The 26,394-nt window shown below is 34.5% G+C and overlaps 2 protein-coding genes across 3 annotated transcripts in view; one reads left to right on the forward strand and one right to left on the reverse strand.

Moving 5' to 3' along the window:
• Window positions 1-1,255: 1,255 nt before the first annotated feature.
• Window positions 1,256-14,254, reverse strand: LOC21401637 (increased DNA methylation 1). Of its 2 annotated transcripts, none has more exons than XM_024173377.1 (9): window positions 13,933-14,254; window positions 10,302-13,419; window positions 9,871-9,994; window positions 7,938-8,020; window positions 6,515-6,756; window positions 5,034-5,120; window positions 3,042-3,141; window positions 2,269-2,470; window positions 1,256-2,177 (listed from the first exon to the last, which is right to left on the reverse strand). In XM_024173377.1, exons 2-9 carry the CDS (start codon window positions 13,212-13,214, stop codon window positions 1,462-1,464), a joined length of 4,467 nt encoding a protein of 1,488 aa, XP_024029145.1. In that variant the 5' UTR covers window positions 13,215-13,419; window positions 13,933-14,254; the 3' UTR covers window positions 1,256-1,461. The 2 variants fall into 2 exon arrangements, with proteins under 2 accessions (XP_024029145.1, XP_024029144.1); XM_024173376.1 differs by having other exon boundaries at window positions 13,912-14,254.
• A 9,645-nt stretch (window positions 14,255-23,899) lies between these two features.
• Window positions 23,900-26,394, forward strand: part of LOC21401639 (protein DJ-1 homolog B) — a 4,688-nt gene continuing 2,193 nt past the window's right edge. The window contains exons 1-4 of the mRNA XM_010109950.2: window positions 23,900-24,055; window positions 24,148-24,348; window positions 25,220-25,369; window positions 25,464-25,649. Of these exons, the coding sequence (XP_010108252.1) occupies window positions 24,035-24,055; window positions 24,148-24,348; window positions 25,220-25,369; window positions 25,464-25,649 (558 nt within the window). The 5' untranslated portion in view covers window positions 23,900-24,034. The remainder of the gene's footprint in view (window positions 24,056-24,147; window positions 24,349-25,219; window positions 25,370-25,463; window positions 25,650-26,394) is intronic.

Consider the following 26,394-nt stretch of genomic DNA (forward strand, 5'->3'; position numbering starts at 1 on the left):
ATTACTTTTCTATTTTTAACCAAAAAAATAATAATAACAGATTGTCTATGACTCTAGCGTCGATCGTTGGCTACAACGTGCTTCTCACATTGTTAGGGTTGCATGCCTTGGCAATGTGTGTGCGATGGACCATCATGCTAGCATTCACTTTCAAGAAAAGCTACCGAATATGCGAAGCTTATATATGGTTCATTTGTTTATATTTTTTTTTATAAGTGTTTGTATATGATTCGTTTAGATCTGGCTAGATTGTGCTGCCAAAATCCGATTTGAGGTGCATAAGCCTCGCGTTGGCAAGCCATGACTAGATCTTGTCAAATCTGGATATCGATGAGCACAATAGGGATGCATATGGCTCTCTGGATTTGCATTGGTCACCCATAGTAACCTACCACGCAACTTTGTCAACGATTAGTCATCGACCGAGTTACCACTGGTAGATGACAAGGTGATTCCGTGGTTTGGTACCATCGCTAACTTGTGAGTACAATCACCGATTAATCACTGAATGCATAGTACTAGAAATAAATTACATGAATAAATAAGTAACCGAATGTATAGAATAGCACAAATGTACTCCTGGCTAGTGATTAGGTGCTTCCGTTGACAGCAAACAACAATTTTCTATTTTCAAGGAAAAAAAAAATACAACAACAACAATTTTCTTCTTTAGATGGCTTTTTTTTTTTTCTTTTTCCAAAAAGTACTCTTCCCTATTCACATATAACAATACTCTAAATACGTTGGATGGTAGCAAACATACACCTTACTTATTCCATCATGAAATCTCCTCGACTCTTTTTTTTTTTTTTTTTTTTTTTTTTTTTAAAAAAACTGTTTGCCATAATCTCATTATTCTAGTTACAATATGCATTAGATTGTAGTTATAATCTGCACAACCGAGCAATTCATTCAATTAGAAGGAACATCAACTACCTATTAAATTATCTTAAGAGAAATGTTAAGATCATTCTTTCTATACACGGTCACTTTCTCACTCTCACTTTTTTTATTTACTGTTTAACACATAGACTTTACGAACATAATATATTATTATTTAAATAAAGAATGAGATAATAAACTACACGTGTCAAATATTAAATGCAAAAAATAATTAAAAAAATAACGAAAATAGTGATGCTAGGATTTCGGCTTTCTCAATTATCTTTGACTAAGCCTACGTCGTGCAGTATAACAACCGGAAAAAAAAAATAAAAAAAGAAGCGCAAAATCAATGTAAATTGACCGTGTTCAATCCGATAAATGGCTGCATATTTCCGTGTGAATCTTAGCATCTATCCCAAACCCCTGGAGTGGTCATTTATTAATTTCCCCGCCCCAAGTTTTAAAGCTAAAATTTCACTGGCCTTGAGGTCAAGTAATTTTTTTTTTATTTTTTTACTGTTTTCTTTTTTACTTAAGCAGTGGAAGGTCATTTTCTCTTCAATAAATTTTTTTTTTCTACCTTACATTAACCTCACAGGCTTTCTTCAGCTGTTCGTCCAAGGAAACCTGTGTTTCATCATACATAACAAAGGATTCGACACCACTAACCGTTTCAGGTTGGCTGTCCCCTAATTTTGAAGTTGGGTCTTCACAGGACAGCTTTGAAAATTGGTCCTGCAAAGAGATCCTTTCATCTTCGCCTACTTGCATGACTTCGATTCCGTCGAGTCCAACTTCTTGTTCGTTAGCACAACAGTTTCCATTAGATTGATGCTGTACAGGCTTAACCACTTCCTCGACTCTTCTGATTTCTGATTTCCAACAGCCTTCTGATGTTTCAGCTCCACCTCTAATACAATGACAATGTACAGTAGATTGCTGTTCTGCAGTCTTCTTATCAGTTCTAGCATAAACTTCAGATCTCGGCAAGTTCTTGCTGCCCATAGGTTCATTTTCCGCATCGGTGCAACATTTGGCGGCATAACATGGCCCAAACTTGATGAGCTCTCTAGAATTAAAATCTACTTCAGAAGATTCTTCTATGCCTACTGACGACATACCATCTACTCCTATATCGCCATCAATAACCTTAACTTTAGTACTGCATTCAAATTCTGTTAACTTATTACATTCTACAATGTCATTTTCAATGAATTGCTTTTTGAACTTGTCGGCACAGAATCTATCATCCACTTTGGTAGATTCATCTGCTCTCAATCCCGATCTATCGCCTGTGCAGCATAATTGACAAATTAGATTTAAATTCTCAAGATCAATGAAGTAGGAATGGCAGTTGGAGTTATACGAGGCAAAAATGCTCACCAGATTGCGCCTGCGTATCTCTATTATCATACAAAGGCTTTTTAAGCAAAACTGTTCCAGGAAAAACCATCAAGTTGATCTTATTGAGACTCTGCTTTTCATTGTCTTCCACAGGTGTAAAGCCAAAACCCTCAGTCCATGTCTGCACCAAATCTGGTATGGCGGCTACAACGATTTTCTCCACCTTAAATGATTTAAGCATCTAGAATCCAACAATGAAATGAAGAGAAGCATAAACACAAACAAAAAACAAATGTGTTGGATATCAAAGAGTCAAGCTCGATGCCGTACTCTACTCTGTCTTATAGTTAAAATGGATGCAGTCAACATTCCTATGTAAAAAGCAAAATAAACAAAATTAACAAATAAATATCAACAGTCATGGATTTTATAGAGACGTGATCATATTATTTCCACAAATTGTGCACCATAGTAGCAAATGGAAACACTGAAAGGGGGAGGGAAAAACAAAAAAAAATAAAATAAAATAAGAAGAACATAAAAGCCTCGATTTTCACTATCTATCTTCAATACACTATGCCTTGTTCCATTAAGCAGTTGAGAACTAAATGATTTTAATTTGAGGCAGAAGCAAAGACAGGGACAGTGCCAAACAAAAAGAGAACGCAAGTATAGAATGATTCACTTGGGAGCATGTAGAGTACGGGAATAAATTTTATTAAACCATTTAGTCAGTCATAGGCGAATTCAAGAGTCATTGATGTCTGGTAAAGTGACTACGACAAACAGATTTGAACATACAAGATATGTACCTCTTCAATGGCAGTAACAAGGCGTCGACACATTCCTTGCCGACGGTACTTGCTGCATGTTGCAATAAGGGGCATCTCTGCAACTGTCGTTCCATGCACCCTGTATCAGAGTAGAGTTTGGACTAATTAGAAAGAGTGCAGCAAGAAAAGGAGCTGCAGTGGATACAAGCTAAGCAGTAACCAGGAAGCAACTAGAAAGGTGACAATAAAAAGAACTTAAAGAAGCTGAAATTCTTTCCACAATTAGAATTTCAGAGGGAAGGCAAAGTAAGAAAAAACAAGAAGGTTTGATGTTCGAACATGGTGTGCATGTTCATCCACGAGAACCACACCCCAAGAGATGGCAAAACTAATTGTGTATCCATATCCTCCGAAACAGCACCTTCTCATTCTGGATATGTAGTCAAAAAATTCTAGGTAAAGGTAATGAAGACAGATGTTAGAGACCTGTCCTTAGGCTAGTCCATGAGAGAAGGGAAATTCGGATTAAGAGAGAAGGGTAAAGTGGAAAGAAAGAAAAGGATTTTGGGTTGGATGTAATAAGTGCTGGCTAGTGTTCGTTTTTGGGTTTAACAGGGAAGTAGAGGGTAGTGTGGGGGCATGCTGAGATTTGTGAGGAATTTGGGAAACCTTAGGAGAGTTGGTGGTCTCTCGAATACCACCGAATAGGAGTTCTCCTGAGTCCTAGAATACTCCAGACTATCGCCTTATGTTTTCTTTGTTGTTCTTACTAGTTGTTTGAGTTAGAGTTGAGTTGATGATAATAAAAGATTGTCCTTGATTTCTGGCTTGAGTGTGTCTTTTTGGGCTGTTTGGCTGAGATAGAACCAGGTACCTAACAAAAGAACTGGCCAAAGGCCAATACAAGTATACAACTTATCTTGCAAGGCCCACTAGATCCCAACACTAGAAGGATTGGATGATTGTAAAATCCAAGCTACCTCATTTTAGTATGCTATCAATGACAGCAATTTCTATATTAGAATGTTTAGCAGTTGTAAAGTGTCGTATCCAATAGAGTACAATATTTTTCCCCCACACACAAGATATTATTATAGAGTTATCATCCACCTTTCACATCTTTTCAGTAACTTTTTTATGTTGTACAACCAAGATTCCGTCTGTTGAAAAATTATGCAACCTACACTGGCACGTACACATTATGTTGAAATATTGTTAAAGATTAGGTCTGGATTATATTGAAGGAGTGTGTTGAGATTGTCAACGTATTAGCAGTACATTAAGTGTATACAAATTAAGCTACCAAAAATCAAGGTAACATATTTGTCATTCTACAGCCAATATGTTAACAATCTCAACACTCCACCTCAATACAATCCAGACCTTGTTAGTTTATCAATTCATCCCAAAAGCTTAACCCTTTAGGATACCAATAAAAAATTTTATATCTTAACACTCCCCTCCACGTGTGGGCTGGACAATGTGCAATCGTGTAGGTAAATTTAATTAGAAAGTCATAAGCCCAAAACATATTAATGACACAATACGCAATGACCATTTAGAGAGTGCAATTACAGAGTTTAAACTCAAGACCTCTTGTTTTGATACCATGTTAGTTAACCAATCGATCCCAAAAGCTTGAGCTTTTAGGAGGACAACCAACAATAGTTTTTATACCTTAACACTCAAGTTGCATAATTTTTCAACAAGAACTTCATAGAGAAATACAAAAAATGGCTTAAAAAGTCGAAGCAAAAAGACAAACCAAACTCTAAAACAGAGGGAAAAAAAGGCAATTATTTATTAGTAGGAACTCAACTAGATAAAAATAAATTATTAGGGGAAGAGCACCATACAAGATGTTTCTTGTGGAAAGCAACTTGCTACTAAATCGTATTAGCATAGTATTTGATTTACTAACATAATTGCAAAAAGTAATGGGACTAAAGACAAAAAAGGAGGAATAAGTGTCGGGACTCAGAAAAATAGGACATAAGCTACAGATAAATTTCCTAGTAATTGTCACTCTACCTGATTGATGCTACAGATATCAACACATCATCTTTCTCCAGGACGACTGTGTAAAACCCTTGAAAATTCAAACGTGCAAATTCGGACCTGGTGGGCAGAAAAACATAGAACATGTTCAGTTGACAAGTTTTTTTTTTTTTTTTTTTTTTTTATTTCTTGCATATTCCACAGATAATCACAGAGTTGTCAGTTTTTAATATACTTGTTCAAATGGTACTAATCTCACACAAATGTCAATACGTTCTATATCACCAACACTAATATCTAGCAAACTTCCACTTTGCTATTGTTGAGATTAAACACTTTAAGGTACCTATTCGGCAACTCTTAGACTTGCCATCCCTGAACCATGAAGGTTGATTCTTAAACATAGTTTGCGATGTAGAACCCCAAATATAGTGTAAAATAGATGCAATGCATTTATTAGTCTAAGACAGTTCCACAGCAAACACTCAATCATGTACTTACTACGTAATGCACCATTTTTACTCCTAAAAGAAACAGAAAATATGCAGAACAATATAATTTTTACGACCAATAGACACTGAGAAATGACTTTTCAGTCTAAAGATCAAGAAGTCAACCCAAAAAGGACATAGAATTATGTAAAAGAATAATAACATAGGTTTGTTTAAGTCAATAGTTTATTAAACAAGCAACCAAGTACCTAGCATATCTAAAATTTTGCACTTTCACTAGCTTTCAAAATTGCACCAATGTTTTTTTTTTTACAAAACGAACAAAAAAAAAAGTTACTAACTAGAAAAATTTTTCTATCAAATAGCAGTCCATAGTAATAAATATTTGCCGTGTGAAATTAGTTATACAACATCCCAGTTGTTTGCATGGTAACAACACTAATAAGAAGTCCCACCAAGTAAGGTGATCTTTCTATAAGTTTATCCACGAGTCTACACACTGACAGCTGACCATACCTAATTTTTTGACAGAAGGAACATTCTCTACTTTTGGAGCTGAAGACATCTTTCTTACTACTTTCCCTTTCCCCTTTCTTTCTTTCTCTCTTTTCTTTTTTTAAAATAAATAAATAATTTTTCCCTCTTTTATTACCACACATATATGACTAAGAATCTTTTTATAAGGAGGTTATCTGTTTACTCCACTTAAAAACTCTCCGCCGCCTCCCTTTTCCTGATAGTCCATTCAGTATCAACTCTCAATTAAAGCAAATGGTGAGAAGCTAAATTGACGTTGAAAAAAGGCCAAATGAGGATTATCAAGAATGAATGAGCCAAATGGCCAGCAGGCGTAAGATATAGGAAAGTTAACGATAAATGTAAGACAACATAGGGTTATTGCCAAGATACGAATTATAACTGTTCAAATTCCAAGATGAACTGGTGGAGAAGGGGGTTAGGATTGGGAACAAAATAGGAAAATATAAAATATAAACGAATTAAGCACCAAAAAAGTAAAGAGTAAAAGATGCTACAGGCAATCTATCAAATAGATGAGCTAACCCCCAATTGTATAAGACATGAGGTATCATGTCTATGCCTGTTCTTGGATCCACCATCGACAGAAAGCATTCCTCCATAATTGTAAGAGCAACAGCTAATCTCGAATTGCATTCTGCTTTCAAGGCAAACCGCTGAGCAGAATGAATCTTTTGGTCATCGTGAATGCATTTAAGCAGTGCCCAAGAAAAGTCATCAGCAACATTATTAAATACACCAACACGAGCTTGAAGGCCATGGTAAACCTAAAACACCAGTGTACAAAGTTTGAAAAAAAAAATTCAGGGTCGATACAACATAAAAGTTACAACAACTTGATAGAAAGAAAATCAGAAGGTGAGCAGGTAATTAAATGCGCTACATTTCCTGTGAGCATTCATACACTCTGCATATGATTTGAAACAACTGATAGTTTGTCGGTATATTGAGACTTGGAGGAAAATTAGAACAGACATAGCTGCTAAAGATGTAGACACCAAAAACATGGTTCCAAAACTATGAAACAAAGCCAAAAAGAATCACTTAAAGTTTCCTTTTTCACAATCATACACGTAAAACGGCATAGGAAAAATTTGAACTTTTCTCAACCAAACTATCTAATTGACAGGGAACACCAGAAAGCAGATACTAAGTTACTAACCGGCAGCAATGTGTAAGAACAATACAGATCCCATTCTCAGAAAAAGCTCTTAAAACAGTAGAGACATTACAGCGAAACTACAATTGTGATAAGTTTCGTTCTTATTAAAAAAATGATAAATAACAAAGAACAAATGTCTCTGGTCACTTAATAAATTATAAGCTAAGATTGTATGTTGTGAAATTCCATCTTAACGCAAATATCCAGGGAAAAAATCCCCAAAAACTAAAAAACCAGCTCAAACATCTTCCTGTAATTAAAAAAGTGAATCGACTTCTGTAAACAGTGGGAAACAATAAGGACAATATTGTATGAAGACAAAGCATAACTTTTTTTGACTCCCACTTTCTGGGTGCTTTGTGGGTGTGAAAATAGGTCTTTGTAAAAGAAGAATAGGAGCACATAACCATAAATATGAACAAGAGAATGCTATGATTCACACAAGCCGTATTTCCCTTCTATTGTAGACAAAAACCCTATTACAAGAATTAAAAAGAAAAGCACCCGTTTTATCAATGAATAAAATTCTCATTTCTATTTAAAAAAAATTAATAATATTGAATGTAGTATAAAGAAATTTTAAATGTAAAGCAGACTAAAAATAAATGAATGAATAAATAAAAGCCAGGGAAGATAGTACAAATGGAAGCCCCATAACAGAAAACACCTTGCACATTAGTCAATTTACCAGGTGAAGAAAGGCCAGAAAAAACCATAAATTGTCTTACTTGTCAAAATAAAATATATACATATTTTTAGATATAGTCAGAATAGTCATTAGAGTACCTCCTGACAGCTACTACCACAAAACAAGGAATCTGACATCGCTGCTTGATATCTACCCTTTTCTTTCAGGCAAGCTTCATGATCTGTTAATAAGTATCATTATTATGCAAATTAGATACCAACTGTCCAGAAAAGAGGCAGTAGAGAGATATAACTGAAACAATGAAACTGTAATTTCAAACTACGGGGACATTGATAATTAATACGTGTTAATAACGAGAGAAAAGGAAAAATCTTTAAAAAAAAACCATGCTTTCTAACAAAAGGCATCACTAAAGTATACTTCACCTTATTGAAAGTAACTGGTATGCCATAGCAAATTAGAAATAGAACTTCAATTGTTGACCAGTTCAGACATAAACGCATACATGAAAACCAAAGCAACAAGATTATAAAACCAAGAATCTCTAGACCTTAAGGGTGCGTTGGGTTGAAGTGACGGAATGAGAATAGGAATGGTAATGGTAATAGTAATGGAATAGAATGGAAAGGAAAGTTGAGTTTTTTGTTTGATTAGAATTTTGCAAATACAATGGAATGGATTTCAGATAAATTTAGTTAGACAAAATTACCCTCACTTTTAGATTACAGATTAGCAGTCCAGAACTTGAAAGTGCCATCAAAGAACCGTTTTTGTTCAGACATGGATAGACTTCTTTTAACCCAAAAAAAAAAACACAAAGATAAATGAAGCACAATAATGAAGTCATTGTATAAGCATAACCCCCAATTTAGAAAAAGAAAAAAAAAAAAAAAAAGTGGCCTGAAACTCTTGACTTCATCAATAGTCACTTCTGGAAAGTCCAGACCACACAAAAATCCACGAAACTAGCTCTAATAAAATCCACCCGTAAGCTATGCAATCAGAAATCTTGATGGCAAGAATATAAATTAGTTAGCTTTTACATTTCTATTGAGTTCATCAATCAATTTTGTTTAACATTGGAAAGAAAATATATAAATGGTGACGAGGAGTTGCAGATCTGGTCAGAAGAAAAGCTAAACGCCGGGACTTTGGTAGAGATCTGCCACGACATTGCTCAGGCAACAAACCTCACTTGGGCAAGGGGTAGATCCGGCGAGGTGCAACGCTCGAGCTAGGAATTTGACAGATAAAGTGAGGTGGTGCTTGGGTGAGAAAATACAGATTTGGCCGGGCCGGCGAGAGTTGTCAGAGAAGCAGAGGTAGGGGCGAAGGTTGGCGGAAGATGAGATGATGGGTTACGCCATTAGTCTGAAATGATGAAGTTGGAGGCTTCCAAATAAAATACAGAGGGTAATAATGGAAAATATAGATAAATGCCGATTGGAATGGTCATTCATCTTACCTCACAAAGGAATGACAATTCCTTTAAAATGAGCAAAAAGTCATTCCAATGGAATGATTATTCTGAGAATAAAATCCAACCAAACACACGACTTGCATTCTTTTCCTTTCCTTTCCTTTCCATTACCTCCAACCATACGCACCCTAAGATTCCATTTACAAAATAGAGTGAATAACGGATGCAATTCGGTGGTTCATTTCACACTATACTTCCCCTCTTCATCAACTTTAAGTTTTTCAATGTAGGATAATTTTTTAGTGGTACATTTCACACGATACTTCTCCTTTTCATCAACTTTAAGCTTTTCAAGGTAGAATAACTCTCCAGGAGTTATAAGTCAAATTAATACTTGAAATACACATTTGGGACAGGACAAGATCTCTATTGTCTAAAACCTTATTTTCCATTTAATCTCCTCCCATCAATAAGAAGGAAACTCAGATCCTCCTGAAGCAAAATTCACCTTCTTCTACATATTTAAACTAAGGCGAAACCAATTTAGAAAATCATAGAAATTCCACAAAGAAATATTTTTAATTTGTTCATCGGCACCAAGCATTTTTTACCTCTACACAAGACTGCAATGCAGATACAAAGAGACTTACATTTATGTTCACACTGTGAACATTTTAATCCATCTGAGGCACTTGAAACATCTTTGTCATTTACCAAAGAGCCACATATCCAACAAGTGCAGTTTGGGCAATACCAGCTGCCTTCAGGGAGATCCTAGAGTACAAATCAAAAGATTTGGGGACAGTGGATAAAAAATCAATAAATAAAAGAAAATAATTTCGAATAAAAACCTTGTAAGCATTGCAACTCAAAAGATATGAATCCTGATACGTGAAGTCTCACCAGGAAAATGCAGATATAAAGGTATTCATCCAAGAGAAAAAGAGGCAACAGTATTTGCATATAGGACAGTAGATATTCGAAGAAATGATTATCCAATATAAAACTACAGAAACCAAAGTAAATGGAATCATACGATAGAAACAAACAAGCATATTTATTCAAGAAGCAAAAGGCAAACCTTCGCAGACAAACAAGCCTGGTGGAAAGTAGAGGGACAGTTGTCACAGCATATTAACTCGCCCCCATCACCACAAAGACCACATGAATCATCATTTTGATCGTTCTCATCAACTTGCACTGTAGGGCTACCTCCTTTCCTGGTCTTGTATTCGGCTGACCAGGCTTCAAGCAGGCATATGGTGAAGGGCTGACCAGATCCCATGAAAAGATTCAAACATGGCCGGTTATGTTTGAAACCAGCATGAATCTTGAACACAGAAACCATGAGCAAGTTACTGCAACACTTGCACAAAATGCCATCCCTGGTTATCACGCCTTCTTTGATGACAACGTCATCCTTGGGGTTTCGATACTGTATAACATCATTAAGAGATATCACTCCACTACCAATCAGCCAAGACAAAACTGTTCTTACTCCAACTGAATACCACTTGCCATCTTTAAAGTGCTTCCCCCCATTCACCAAGCTTGGGAGCAATCTGCAGGTACGCTTTTGGCTCTTAAGCTTCCTTCGAGCTCTTGATTTGCAGGCTTTCTTTCGAGAAGTATATCTAGCATTACTTGGGATAAAATCTTTGTTTCTTATGATAGCTGAAACCAATAAGTCATCATCTTCAATTCGGCACCTAGCTGATTTCTTTTTCACAATTCTAGAATCAATATGCTCAGAAAAATTCCTTTTTAACTTCGAGCTTTTTTTCTCCATCTGATGGTGGGAGGATTTGAGATATGAGGACTTCTTACAAGTTCCTTTAATTCTTTCATTGGCTACAAGGTCTCCCTGAACCTGATTCAACTCTAAATGGATGTCCTTACCATTAACATACAGCAAGTCAGCCTCATCAACAGAACTTGAACAATGATTGCCACTTTGGTATAATGAGCTTGGTTCCATTTCAGAAATCCTCTTTGATTTCCTGCGAGTCTTCTTTTTCAAAATAATATCTCCAGGAGAGGATGTATCCACCAGCGTTAATTCAGAGACTTCAAATTGTTGTCTATCGTCTTCTTCAACATGTGTCAAGTGCCTAACAGCATCCGAATCTTCGAAAGGGACCAATGCATCACCTTTGTTGTTTGCATGGTTGTCTCCTGACGTCAGTAGATAATGGCCAATATCAGTCACTTGGCGTGCAAGCGATTCAGCATTATTGTTGAAAGAATTAACTTCCTTAGTTGTTCCCACATTACAATCAGAACTCTGCTTATCAGAGATTTGACAATTAGTTGACTGCACAACAGTACTACCAGTTGGTCCAGTTCCATGTGTAGCAAAGGAAGTCATGTCCAAACTGCTTGTTTTGACCCCGGAGATTAAGCTACGAAGATCTCCAAACTCATTGGAAGCATTCACAAGAAGCATACCTTCTCCCTTAGCTGTATCAAGTGGCATGCCTTTCGTAAACTTGACTGCCTCATTGTTCTTCAGGCCGCTATATTCTATATTGCCATATTGCTCACATGAGTTATGGAAATTCCCCTCAGAAACTACCAATGCACTTTCACCAGCCAAAACAGACCCGCAAATGGAAGTTGGGGGGGGATCTTTTTTTGCAATCTGGTGGCCAACACTATCGGTATTTGTCAAGGTCAAACGAACATCAAGCTTCCTATCAGCTGCTAGACTGCAAGTTGCTTTCACTACCTCTCCCTTTCTCAGTGCACCAATCTTTCTGTTAATGAAAGCGACAATAACAAAGGGATCTAACAGCCTCCAGCGACAAGACAATTCTGAATGATTTGTGCCCTTCTCAAGAATTACCAAAGTATCAGATAAATCTAAGAAGAACTGAGCAATATTGGCCCATTCCCTACCATCATCTTCCTCCACTAAACTATATGCAGACAAAAGTTGACCACATAACCTCCAAGCTTTAGCAAACTCACGAACTGGCCTACCCTTCGGTGTTCTGTAAACCGACTCCATATATTGCCTACTAGGTCTTTTACGCCTCTCAATACGCCATCCCGCTGCTCTAAGTAAGTCAACAACATGATACTGGAGAAGTTGACGAGGATCCTTCTTTAAGTTTGTCTTCAATGCAACATCTGATAAATCTAATTCAAAGCTTTGGTGTTCTTGAGGCCTTTCCTCAGCATGTAGAGGAGATTCAAATCTCTCTTGAACATTTACACTTGGACTTGCAGCCAAAAGCCTTGATGCAAAGCTCTCTTGGGAAGCAGGTGAAGCAATAGCTTTACCTATAATTGCTTCCTTTGCATCATTGCCTTCCAAGCTTTGCGATCTGCACTTTGAAACATTGGAGTCAACTACTCTGCATCCTCTCACCATTCCTCCATGCTGCTTCAGCAGATAGCAGCTGGAGGTTAATCCCTCACTGGAACATTCAACCAACCTAAGCGTAACCACTTCAGAGATGGGTTCTGTAACAGGGCAGAATGCGCTGGAAGCATTCTTTTCTCGAAAAGCTGATGAAGCATTTCCCAAATCAGGCTCGGCGTTAGGGGGTTTATGAACTGAAGACTTTTTTCGACAATCACTAGCCTCCCCACCATTACGATTTTCATAAGCAAATTTTACTGGGAAACTCTCCAGTTGAGAAGTTTCTCTAAATTCCTCAGTTACATTAGAAAAGTCGTCAAGACAGGCATTTTTGGAGGAAGAATGACTTGTTAAAACTGAATTTTCACTGTTTGAACAAAGTGATGTAGCAGTGTTCTTGCTGGACTCGCATTCGAAGTTTATTACTCCGGTGACAAGACACTTCTTACTAGCACTACCAGTGTCATTCCTAAAGAAAATCTCTCTGAATAGAGACTGCTCAACCTGTGACCCCTCAAACCCATCATCAATCAAATCTTCAATTTCGTCATCCAACAACATCTCAACTAATTTGACAGAATTTAATATTTTACAGTCTCTTCTGTTCACTCTAGATAGAGCTACCATCAAAGAGCATGGGGGCTACATTGCTTTAATTTTCTGTTTACACATTCTCCTTTCCCAAAGCATAAGTTCTACACGGCTCAATATTGCTGCAAAAACCTCAATTCCCCCGCCCGCGGTTCAAAACATTCAAATCCGAGTGTATAAGAAGATACTGAACATATCTGACTCTAGTTTATTGTCAAACTATCCAGTAACCGTTAAGAACCTGCAACAACAGAAACCCAGATAGAAAAACTAAGAAAATGAATATATATAGATATATCTAGCACAATAAGCTTTTGGATAGTAATGTGAACATCATTTCTAAATAACCTACGTCTGCAATGAGAACAAACTTGTGTAATGTATAATGTAATTGAAAGGTGATAACTACTTATTACTATTGATAGACTTTAACCCAAAACAAAAGAACATAAATTCTCATGAATGTCATGAAATGACTTAAAACTATTGCGTCAGTGCCATTGCATGTCAGTTCAAAACGGTAAAAACTCAATGAAAATTAGATTCTATTCCCATATAAACCCAATTACTCCATTTGGATTCCACGCTAAAACTAAATCAATCCGAAATCTATTTAATGCAATAATTACCTTTCATCACCAAGCATTAAATGTACATAATAATTAACCTTCGACACAAATTATACAATAATCATTACTTAAAACACAAAAATGAAAAGCTTTCATTGCCGCACTTAGGGTTTCGTCGTCAGAACCTTGCATGCCGCCATTCCGAGCTCGTTCACGCTGTCCCCAAGGTTTTCATTGTTCCACCGCCATTCCAAGCTCCGATCGCCTAGGGTTCCTTCGCCGCTATCCGGAGTTCCGGGCACCGCATTTGCCGCCACAATAGATCTGGTCCGTTAGGGGAAACCGTTCGCCACCATTGCAGATCGAGGTTTTGAGCTGGTAGCTCGGCAAGGCCGTCGGATCTCGCCGGTCAATTCTCCCACAAACGCCGCCGTCGCCGCCGGCGTTGTTCAGACAATGAAGGGTTTGGTCGCCTCTCTCCCCTCCAGAGTACAACACTACTCCTCTCTTTTGATTTGTTTTGAGATTTTGTTCTTTTGTTATTTGTTATCCGTTAAAAATAAAAAACTCTTTTCTGAAAATTTTAAAGGTAATTGGACCATTGGTCCCTAAACTGTTTAACAGATGACAGTTTAGTCTTATTTTTTTTTAATTTTAACAAAAAATCCCCAAAATTTTAAAATTTTGACAATTAAAACATTTCCATCTAACTCTTTTCTCGTCGATCTTGATCTGGGTTTGGAGCATATTTCAAATTTGTTTGAAGCATTTCGCTGCGAGAACCCATTGTAAATCCAGAACTCCGTGAAACTCCGTCGCACCCATAACTGCGCGACCAACCCTCCATCACATTAACGAGAATGTTGTCCTTTTGAGCCCCCTTCGACCTCCATCAATTTGGAATTGGAGTTTTTGGACGCATTTGGAACTCGTTCTAAAATGATTTTATTTTTTGTATGAAAATGAAAATGAAAATGAAAATGAAAATGAAAATGAAAATGAAAATGAAAATGAAAATGAAAATGAAAATGAAAACGTTTTCAATCTCAAACATAAATCATTTTTGAAACTCATTAATGTCTCTATCTCTTTCTCTATTCTCGAGAGAGGAGAAAATGAAAACAAAAAATGAAAAACGACTAAAGTCATTTTTCATTTCTCTCTCATTTTACACTAAACAAAAAAATTATTTTTATTTCTGTTTTTTATCTTTATTGTGTCAAACGCCGTTTTAGAAACGTTCTCATTTTTTATTTCTCGAAAAATGTAAAAAACAAAAACAGAATCAATTCCAAAAACGCCTTTGTTTTTTAGTTTTATGTTTTTCTTAAGGACTGATTTTGTTTTTTGCTTTTTTAATTGATCTGACCTGTTTTTTTTCTCTTTTTTGTTTATTTGTTTTAGTTTTTATTTTACCTCTTATTAAGATTAAACTTCTGATATTTTATTAAAATACCCTTTTTATCGTATCACCTGCACCGCAAGTGATCTACTATGTTAAATATTTAATGGATTTTGACGGAAAGGTTAAGATTGTCAATATTTAAAGAGTTTGAGGATTGTTTCACCAAAATTTTAAAAAAAATGATGACCAAAATGTCACTTACTAAACAGTTTAGGGACCAATGGTGCCAATTACTCTTATTTTAATTTACTTTAAAAAAATTACTGAGATTAGTGTAGACGTTTGACTTCAGTGAATTCATATAAAAAATACTATAATAAAAAAAAATTAAAGTTAATTTTTTTGTGAAAGAAAATACTGTCTAAAATCTTGAATTGTCCTTAAAACTAGCCAGATGTATGGAACTTAAAAATATTTTGGTGGATAGTCATGTGCAACTAATGTGACTCACTTATAAGTTATAACCAATAAAAGCTATTACATGTGAATTTTGTAATGTTCGGAAAATTCATTAAGACAAATCCCGATAATTAACAATATTAAGATAATGAATTTTTCCGTTAATTTGTACATTTCAATAATGTGGAATTCAAATGCTAAGTAAGGTGAATTATTTCGTGACAATTAATTTAAAATGTCACGTTTATTTTTAAGTGTAAATTTAAGTGACTAAAATTCTCAAATAAAAATATCTTGTGAATTTCAATATCAAAGTGATAGTGCCAAGACCGATAACTGTAAACTGTAAATTCTCACTAAGACAGGATACTAAAAAAGAAATCAAAATTTATTATGTAATATCGGAAGTTTTAATTCCCGGAAGAACGCTCGTAAAATAAATAATCATATCATAACAGTATTCACAAATCAAAGATCAGATCATGTCAACTCATGCCACACAATAGGCTCCGTTCTTTTCGCAGATTCGAGTTTAAAATTTGAGTTTTGCTACAGTAAAAAGCTTTCAGAAACAGTCACATATAACTTTTTTGCTACAGTAAAAACTTCTCACACAACATCACATCTCAACTCGAATTAAAAACTCAAATTAGCGAACCGAACGGGAGTACTTGATCTAGTCAGTATGAAAATATACTAATATTAAGATACTCAGATGTTAAATGTACTCATGTGTTTCTTATTACATCAATAGATATGGTAAGAAGAATTCCAATCCAATGGTTAGAATATAATAGAAATTCATGTCAAGAGTAGGATTAAATCTACCTTTAAGGGAAAAAAAAAAAAGAAAAAAAAAAGGGCCCGCCAACACCTAGTCATGTCTAAGTGAAAAGCCTTGATGGAGAATCTTACCACAAATGGAATTATAGCTTTTGGTTAAAAGGCTTTGAATAAAGATAGAAATTACCCAAAGGATTTAGAATTAAAGTGTAATAATTACACTTGGAAAATTGTACCATTTCCCTCTCCCAATGCATGAGAAAACCGACCCCCTCAGGCTTCTCTCCCAAAACCTTTGTGTTCCAAAAATACCCTTGAAGCTTTGACTTTAAATAGTCCCAAATGAAAACAAAAGCTTTGAAATAGTCCCAAGTGAAAACAACCTCGTTTACTTCGCTGATTCAAGTTTTAAATTTGAGTTGAGATGTGATTTTATATGAGAGTTTTTTACTGTAGCAAAAAAGTTAGATGTGATTGTTTGTGAGAGCTTTTTACTGTAGAAAAACTTGAATTCTAAACTCGAATCAGCGAAGTGAACGGGCTCAATTTCTTCTCATTCTTCCCTAAGCTCACACTCCCTCCCACTCTCAAAATTTTCTCAAAACAAGTTCCACAATCTTGTTTCTCATCTCCTAGTTGGAAGATCCAAGACCTCAAAGAAGATTTTGGTAAGAAAATCCTAAGTTTGGTTTTTCAAACTTTGTTCTTCTCTACATTTTTCTACATGTCCTTAAAACATGATTTTTCTTCTTAGAAGAAGACACTAAAGGGAGAGCTATGGTTTTCCAAGGCAAGCTAGACACCAATCAAAGGTAAATGACTTCAAAAACTCAATCTTGAGAATGTTGATGAATATATGGAAAAAGTGGGATAAAGGCCTAGGTTATTTGCCTCTAGTTTCATGATTTTGTGGAAATTGTGAGATGAATGTGTGATGGCTGAAGTTTAATGTTTGATATGGTTTTAAAGTGTTTTAAATGCTAAAAAAATAAAGTTATGCTAAAAATAAAAATGAGTGGATTTAATTTGAAAAAAAATTGACTATTGTAAAATAATCATATAATTCTTACATATTGAATAACTTGAAATTCCAATAATCAACAATCAATAGTTGAAATTTTGATCTACAATATAAAAAGTTCTAACAAAGGGCAATAGACAATGTTTATTTTTTTCACCTGTGTGTGAAATGTTTGAGTAGGGACATACGGAGATAAATTGTTTGAACAAGGGTAAATTACGTGATAGAATTTATAAGACAAATAATAGTTGATAGTGCCGCCAAAAGAGAAAAAAACAAATCTAAGTAGGGAGAAATTTGAGAATAATACTTTAGTTAGACAAATTAGGGAGAAATATTTATAAGGGTTACTTTTAAAAAGATATATTTAAAGTATCATAGAAAAGTTTTGAAACGACACATTGACTGTTCTTATTCAGATGAGGATATGTTGAGAAAAATTATTTAGTAGGGACAAAGCAAAAGAAACAACACAAAACAACAAAATAAATGGAGAAGTCTACTTATATATATATCTCGTTTATTTCATTAATTTAAATTTTATTATAGTAAAAGGTTCTAAAAAATAATCACATTTAACTTTTTTATTATAATAAAAATCTCTCACGTAAAGTCATATCTCAACTCGAATCAGTAAACTAAATGGACCAATAGTTTTTTACTAAGACTTCATAAAAAAAAAACCCACCAGGTGAGACCCCATAAAAATACCCAACGGTCAGATATACAGAGAGCAGTTATGTGCATCGCGATGTAAATTTTTAATATAGACTTGCACAGATTTGACCATTTAAAACTTAATCTAACGGTCAAAACAATGGCTCTGTTTAGTTCACTGATTCGATTTTTTAATTCGAGTTGATATGTGACTTTATGTGAGAGCTTTTTAATGTAACAAAAAAGTTATATGTGATTATTTCTGATAACTTTTTACTGTAGCAAAAATTAAATTCTAAACTCGAATCGATGAAATGAACATAAAGGTATTTCGCAAGTGAATTTTTTTAAAAGATCTTATCGTAGAGGCCCATAAATAAGTAAAAAGATATTCATGTGAGCACAATTGAGGATGAAAGTAATTTAATGGGTAATAATTGTAAGAAAAATATTTAAAAGCATTTATTTGTAAATAAAATTATTTGACCATAGACAAATTAGAAACAGTAATATTGATCTATATTTATATCTAATCTCATATAAATCTAAACATACATAAAAGAGCAAAAAAGAATACTCCTCTTTTTATTATGTGTCAACCTCTTCTTTTTTCCTTCATATTTTATTTTTTTTATACTTTTTTTCTTTTCACTTTTAATTTCTTGCTTGTTTTTTTTTTCTCTTTTCCCTAGAACTTATATATAGTTTCTTTTTAGCTTTTCCTGTTTTCTTTATAAACATTTTTTTTATTTTTTTATTTTTTATATTTGTCTTATTGTCTATTTTTATTTTTCCCCTAATACTATTTGACAATTCATTTTTTTACAATATCCTTCTTTTAAATATTTTTTCTCTTTCTTTTAATTAAAATAATTCCTTGCCAATATCTCCCTACTTAAGTTTTTTTGGGTCAAAAACTCCTACAATCTTAATTAATTTTATGTATTTTTTGAAATACTTTTTCTTCTTTTACTCTAATTAATGGATTTAGTTTCTAAGGAAATCACATGTTTTGACGCATGATTAAACTGATAAAGTTATTCTCCACGTGCATAGTGCATGACTCAACTTGTATATACATATACATACATAATAAAAAAGAGCTAAAGACTCATTTCTTTCGGATTGCTACGTGACATCTTAAAAGCAAAGAATCTTAGCTCTTTCTAATACTCCTTTTTCTCTTTTTGCTTATTTTTTTTAAATCTTTATTATGGTATTCTTTTTTTGTTTTATTTTTCGTTTAAATTTTTTTTTGGTAAGATATTTTTATTGTTAAAATCAATATCTAATTGTTGAATATATTTTAAATCACATTAAATTAAAAATGCATATGAAATGGACAAGTTTTTGAGATACAATGAGAGATCTGGATGAAAAAGAAAGACATATGGGGAGGGGAGAGAGATTGGGATGAGGAAAGAGAGATCGGAGAGAGTTACGAGGAGTCGAGGATAGCGAGACAGAGAGAGATAAATGCAAGAGGGAGATAATAAAAAAAGGAAAAAAACAATGGGGTAAATATGAAAAAACACACGCTTAAAATTATCGAATCTTAAAACTGCCATACATATCAAAATATGTTATAAAAATATGCAGAAATATTTTTAAGATCAAGCTGCTTTTATTTTGATTCAAATTATAAGATGCAGAAAGATCAAATAGGATTTTTTAAGAATATTTATAGCAATTAATATATTTATGATAAATAGTCCATTTACAAAGCACATTTACGATAAAATTTATTTTATAAATATACAACTATAGATATTTTAAAGTAAACTATTTATTATAAATATTTTTAAAAGATAACCTGTATGTGTTATAATTTTTTTTTTTTTGTTATATTTAGTAAGATGGATAGAAAAATAGGAAGAAAGAAGAAGTAAAATACCTAAATGAAAGAAATAGAATGGTAAAATGGGGATTTTTTTCTCGTATTGTTTAGTAAAAGAGAAATAAAAGTAAAAAAAATGTCAAATCTAATAAATTTTATAATAATACCTCAATACAAATTAAAATATGATTAATGATAAGTTAATAGTTATTTTACACCTCATTTAGTTGTCAAATTATTTCTCTCTTTTATTATTTTCAAAATTAGAAGAATTAAAAATTAATAGGCCCTATAATTTTTCATCTTCATTTCTCATTTTTTTTTTTGTACCAAACAAACTTTTCATTTTTCTCTCTAAAATCTTTCCTCTAATTTTGTTCTCTCTCCATTTTCCACTCTGACAAACAATCTTTTAATTTTCCTCTTTAAAATCTTTCCTCTAATTTTTTCTCTCTCCATTTTCCACTCTAACAAACACACTCTTGGTGAACTACAAACTGGACACTAAAGTAGTGTAAAGATGAAATTAGCGTTACCAACTCGATATGGGTAAGTGATTGGGTGAAAGTGAAACAATCAATATTTTTGAATAGAAGTGTTTGGCATCAAATTCACTACCAGAGTCTTCCTCAATCGTGCATTACGGACAGTGCACCCATTTTTCTTTCTAAGAAAGAACATCCATTATCCGTTCTTTCGTCAGTGTCATTTTGTTAGTTAGTTAGGGTTTGTTCTTTTGAGTGAAAAACTCAAAAAAATACAATTCGAATTATAATTTTATTTGAATTTATGTTCTTTTAAGTTTAAACTCGAGTTCAAATTTGAGTTTAGGACTAAAATTCGAGTTCAAGTTTTCCCTTCAACTCGAGTTCAGAAACTCGAACTCAAATTAATGAACAGTATTTTTTCTATTCTTAAAAATGCTATAACTTTTTCATTTTAATTCTGATTGAGATGATTTTTTTTCTATGCGTTGACAACGAAAAGACGAATAAAACCCGACCCATATACCATATTAAAATTTTTCATCAGCATTGAGTTTTTATTAAAATACTATCTAAATACAAATTTAAATTTTGACTCACTCAAACACAACCAAACACAAACTCAAGTTACAAGTTTAACTCAAGTTATAACTCAAATTCAACTAAAGAATTATACTCAAGTTAAATTTTAAAAAAATAAGCCCTTAGTTATTTATTTATTTTAACTTTTGCTTTCTTTTCTTTTCTTTTTTTTCTTTTAAAAAACTTTCCACCCTCTTTTTCTCTCTCTCTTTCTTTTCTTGTATGTCCTTTTTCCACTCTTACTTTTTTGCCCTATTATGTATTTTTTTTCCATTTCTCTAAATTAACTTTTATAAATATATTTTTTCATTAATTTCCCGTTAAAATAATTTTTTTTCCTACATGTTTGTGTCTATTTTTTTTATAAATCTTCTTTCCTTGACAAAGGGTTCGTAATGTTTTTTTTTTAATTTTTATTTTCATTTTTTACTTTACTTCCTTTTACCCTCTCTTTTTATTTTTTATTTTTGTCTTCCCCCCTTAGTTTTATATTTATTTTTTGGACAAATTATAGTATACCCCTCTAAACTATTGGCCTTACAACGAAATACCCCTTAACGTTTAAAATTAACAAATTTTCCTCCTAAACAATTTACCGTTAGTACGCATCCTCCTCTTCCGCTCTCTCGGTTAAATTTTAAACGTTAAGTGCCACGTGACTCATTTTAAGAGTAAATAAGTAATTTACTGTGTTAAGTTAGAAATAGGGCAAAAGCCATTTAAATTTCTCAAGAAACAAACAAATGGCATGAGAAATCTCTCTTCTCCAATTCTCCATATGTGAGCCATGGACCAGAGAAATTGAGTTAGGGCTTTGGTAACCCACTTATTTATGAGTGTTTTGACACCAACAACATGAGAAATGGCGGCCAAAATCAATGGAACCAAACTCCTCCACGGCGGGTAGCAGCGGTGACTTTGAATTCTTGCAAATCGGCAAGGATGTCAGCGGCTACTGGTCGGGATTGACTCATCTACAGATTCTGAGTGAAATGGTGGGAGTGGTGCACTTCACTGCCGGGATTGTGATTTTTTGAGAGTAGGCATGGCGGCCATGGAGGGCAGCTCTGGTGAAGCTTTTTTGGCGGGAATTGACGGCAAACTTTGGGTGGGTCTTGTTCCTCCTGTCACTATGAGTTCATAAAGACCGGAATCACTCCGATCGGAGGTCATACATAAAAGTTATGGCGATTGGAAAGTTTGGGCTTACCAGAACTTCAGTCGGAAAGTGTGGCTTCATCTGGCAGAGTTGGCAGCTGCAAGACACCAATCCAGACTCGGCTCGACGAGAGCTTTTTGATGAGCCAGGAGGTGTCAAAAATGGACGCCGGAATACTTGCCGGAGCTTGATGGTTGTGCACGGGAAAGGAAGAGGAAAGAGAGTGCGGTTGGGGAGGCTTTTGATTGGGTGACAGGTGTAGGACCGCCCATATATGGCGTTTAATGATTAGTTAGATTGACCAATCTATATAGGTAAAATCGTCATTTCATAATACAATAAAAATTAAATGCCTCAATGACTTTCACGTGGCATTTAACGTTCAAAATTTAATGGAGGTGGTGGAAAATGGAGACGTGTGCTAACGACGAATTATTCAATGAGAAAATTTGTTAATTTTAAACTTTAGAGGGCATTTTATTACAAGACCAACAGTTCAAGGGACACAAATGTAATTTACCCTTTTTTTGTCTTATTATACATTTTTCTTTTATTTCTCCAAATGAAATTTCAATAAATATTTTTTTATTATTACTTATAAAATCTCGTTGGCATATGCGCCCGGTTTCAACTAGTAATAACAAAAAGAGAGAATATTTTGATAAAAGTTGGGAGAATACTTGTGCAGCTTTCTAAATTAAAAGCAAATTCACTACCAGAGTCCTTATCAATCACACGATTGAACATTATTTGGTATGATATTATTTATGAAATCTTTTGGTATAAAGCCCGTGAAGAAGATTATGCAACTGAACAGTATCATACTTAGAAATATGAGATTTTTTTTTTTTTAACATTACGGGTAATGCACCGGCATATTCCCTTTTCGAAAAAGAAAAAGAAACAAAATATAAACTAGTTTAAAAGGAGCATAATAGTATGGATGAAGCTTAATTAAAGAATCTTTGATGTTTTTTATTTTTCAATTGTCAAATTTATATTAAAATTTATTTGTTTTATGTACCGTTTTAGTTTGGTGTGATTTTAACTAGATCTATCGATTAAAAAAACAGAGGCCGTGATTGGAATTGATCCCGTTTTTATTTTTCACATTTTTCGAAAAAGAAAAAATGAAAACGTTTTCAAAACGGTGTTTGACGCAATAAAAACAAAAAATAGAAATGAAAACGATTTTTTGGTTTAGTGTAAAATGAGAGAGAAGTGAAAAATGAGACATTTAGTGCGTGTTTGAGAGAAAGAGAGACATTAATGAGTTTTTTTACACTGAAAATAATCTCTTAATAAAACTACCAAAGGTATTTTCAAAAGTAATTTCTGTATGAGATTGAAAACGTTTTCATTTTTATTTTTATATAAAATAAAATTATTTTAAAATGAGTTTTAAACACGTTTAAAAAATACCGATGTTCTCAAGAAAGAAGGAACACCATATACAAGGCTCATGGAATCACATTCACAGATATGGGAACCGTTCATTTCGCCGATTCGACTTTAAAATTCGAGTTTTACTACAGTAAAAAGCTCTCAGAAACAGTCACATCTAACTTTTTTACTACAGTAAAAAATTCTCACATAAAATTATATCTCAACTCAAATTACAAATTCGAATCAACGAAATGAACGGCCCTACTCTCAACGTGGCAACTGGAACCCCAAGAAGGCAAGGCTCATGGAACCACATTCACCATATCCGCACCCAACACTAGCCCCTCCCAATTCCTAGTACTCCTCCGCTCAATCAATCATGTCCATCTCTCTGTCTCTAGAAAACTCATAATAAAGGTATAAATAACAGCTCCCCCAAATGACACTCCTACTACTGCCTCACTTAGCACCAAAACCAAACCCTCTTTCTCTCTCTCTTTCCCTCGCTCCTCTTCTCCATCGAAGAAGCTCCGATCTCCCAACCGCTTCTCCTTCTCCGTCTCCGCCACCGCCATGGCTTCTCCTTCTCGAAAGGTACGTACTGAGTTCTCTACTCAATCTGCTTTTCTTTTTTGTTTTTTTTTTTTGCCCGGAAATGGTGATCGTTTTGGTTTTTTTTCCCTTAGGTTTTGCTTCCGATCGCGAATGGCACCGAACCGATTGAGGCGGTGATCACGATCGACGTCCTGCGACGAGCTGGAGCTGACGTCACCGTTGCTTCCGTCGAGAAGCAGCTCCGAGTCGATGCTTGCCATGGAGTCAAGATCGTCGCCGATGCTTTGATTTCTGATTGCAGCCAAAGCGTCTTCGATCTCATTACTCTACCGGTATGTATTTATCTCTCTTTCTCTTGATTTTTTTAGGCTGTTTGGATGACGAGAAACATTCGGAAAAGATGAAGAAATGAGGACCTTTTATTTACACTAAGCTTAGATAGGCATGATAATGAAGATTTTTGCTTAAATTTTGATTATTCAATGAAAACTATTCAGCGATGTTATGTTCTGGTTGGTGATATTAAAGATTTTAATCGACTTGTTCTGTTAGTTACTTTCTAACCGTTATGAGGGGTTAAAGTTAGTTAGGAGCTACTAACGGCTTTAATATAAAGTGTATATGGCCTTTTATCTTGGCGGATGGAATATAGATACATCCAAGCGAGTGTCGGTGTTTTTCTTGTTTTATGAACTGGTAAGGAAGAGGGTGCAAGTTTGATGTTCAATAGCGGAAGCTTTTCTGCTTTGGTTTGCCCGTGCAGCGTGGCAATATGTGCCAAACCACATGAATGTTTCTTGTCTTCTTGATGTTTGTTTAGCTGTTCTAATGTTGTTTGTGGTCTGATATTTTATTATTGATTATTTATTTTTTATGGGGATTAAATTCATTTGTTAGGTTGATTCTTGGCTTCGCTGTTTAATTCTTTATTGCCAATTGTTTCTGAAATAGTATATTTTCCTGTAATTTTCTTCCATTATAACAATTTTTATTGTTAGATATAATGTTTGAGTTAAATTCAAAGTCTAAATGCATGTTAGAAGTCTAATAGAAGTTGTCGAACGATGAAATGTTCGTACTCAACCCTTTATGTAGTATTTACTAATTCACAGTGGAGGGCTTATTTTAAATCTACTCTATCTGCTAGAACTGCTCTTCACTACTTGGTTTTGTAACTATGCTTTTTCTTTCTACATATTATAGGGAGGCATACCCGGCGCTGCCAATCTTAAAAACAATGGAGTTCTGGAAAGCCTGGTTAGGAAGCAAGCTGCAGATGGGCAGCTTTATGCTGCAATATGTGCTTCACCTGCTGTGGCTCTTGGGGCATGGGGTTTACTGAAGGGATTAAAAGTAAGTGTGTCAAATACCTACTACTGCTTCGGTTTCTTTGGTAAGTGGTTTCGTTTGTATAGTTGATAATGACTCAGAAACTAATCTTTGACAGGCAACAGGCTATCCTTCTTTTATGGAACAACTAGCATCCAGTGGTGCAAATGCTGTTGAGTCAAGGGTACAGGTGGATGGAAAAGTTGTAACAAGCCGTGGACCTGGAACTACAATGGAATTTTCAGTTGCGTTGGTTGAACAGTTGTATGGGAAAGAGAAAGCTGATGAAGTTTCTGGCCCTTTGGTATTTTTCCTTTTGTGCATCCATTAGTTGGTTGTCTTCTAATCTGTGAAAAGTATTCGCATTAGTGTTGGTGGAAATATCTGTTAAGTAGAGTTGAATATTAGAAAAGGCGAAATGCTTCTAATGAGTCATGAGGGGAATCTTTAATTGCCCATGCTATGTTTTGCAGTTTTTAGTAGATTCCTCAGTAGAGGTAGTTAGGTGGTTATTCTAGCTATCGTAAAGCAGAGAATTTGATTTTTGCAAGAATAAATGTGATATTACCTTATTTCCTCAGAAGCTTTTAAACAACATTGGGCAGCCTATAGATTGAAAATACTATTTATTCCATATGCTGTTATGTTGATGTACGTTTTAGAAGTGGCCAAAGAGGAATATTAGGGAGATTGAGCAGCTAGAAAATGTTTGGGAAGTATAGACTGGAGGTGGAGATCAAGGTTTCAAAGCCCTTAGAAGAAGCGGTGATACTGTTTCTTGGTTTGGGATGAAGAGGAGAATATATAACGCATGATTGTAGTGTCTATATGTGTGTGTGCGTGCGTGCGTGTGTGTGTGTGTGTGTGTAATATAGGATCAAACCACGCGCTCCTAAACCCAAGCCCCACCCATGCTATCCCATGCCGTTTGACCTAGTGGTCATTGGCGAATCTTATATTAAAATGCAAGGAAAATACGCATGGAATTTTTTGTGATCTTTTACCCTGTTTCTCTTTTCTTTCTTTCTTTCTTTCTCTCTTTCAAACCC

The sequence above is a fragment of the Morus notabilis genome, unplaced genomic scaffold (assembly GCF_000414095.1).
Source record: "Morus notabilis unplaced genomic scaffold, ASM41409v2 Scaffold79, whole genome shotgun sequence".
NCBI lineage: Eukaryota > Viridiplantae > Streptophyta > Magnoliopsida > Rosales > Moraceae > Morus > Morus notabilis.

Bases quoted from the DNA above. Each gene is read 5' to 3' on its own strand.
- LOC21401637 (XM_024173377.1), bottom strand. From the start codon at position 13,214: ATGGTAGCTCTATCTAGAGTGAACAGAAGAGACTGTAAAATATTAAAT. The intron at 9,995-10,301 runs GTTTGCCTTTTG...TTTGTACTCTAG, and splicing joins AGGCTTGTTTGTCTGCGAAG to GATCTCCCTGAAGGCAGCTG. The intron at 8,021-9,870 runs GTAAGTCTCTTT...ACTTATTAACAG, and splicing joins TTCACAGTGTGAACATAAAT to ATCATGAAGCTTGCCTGAAA.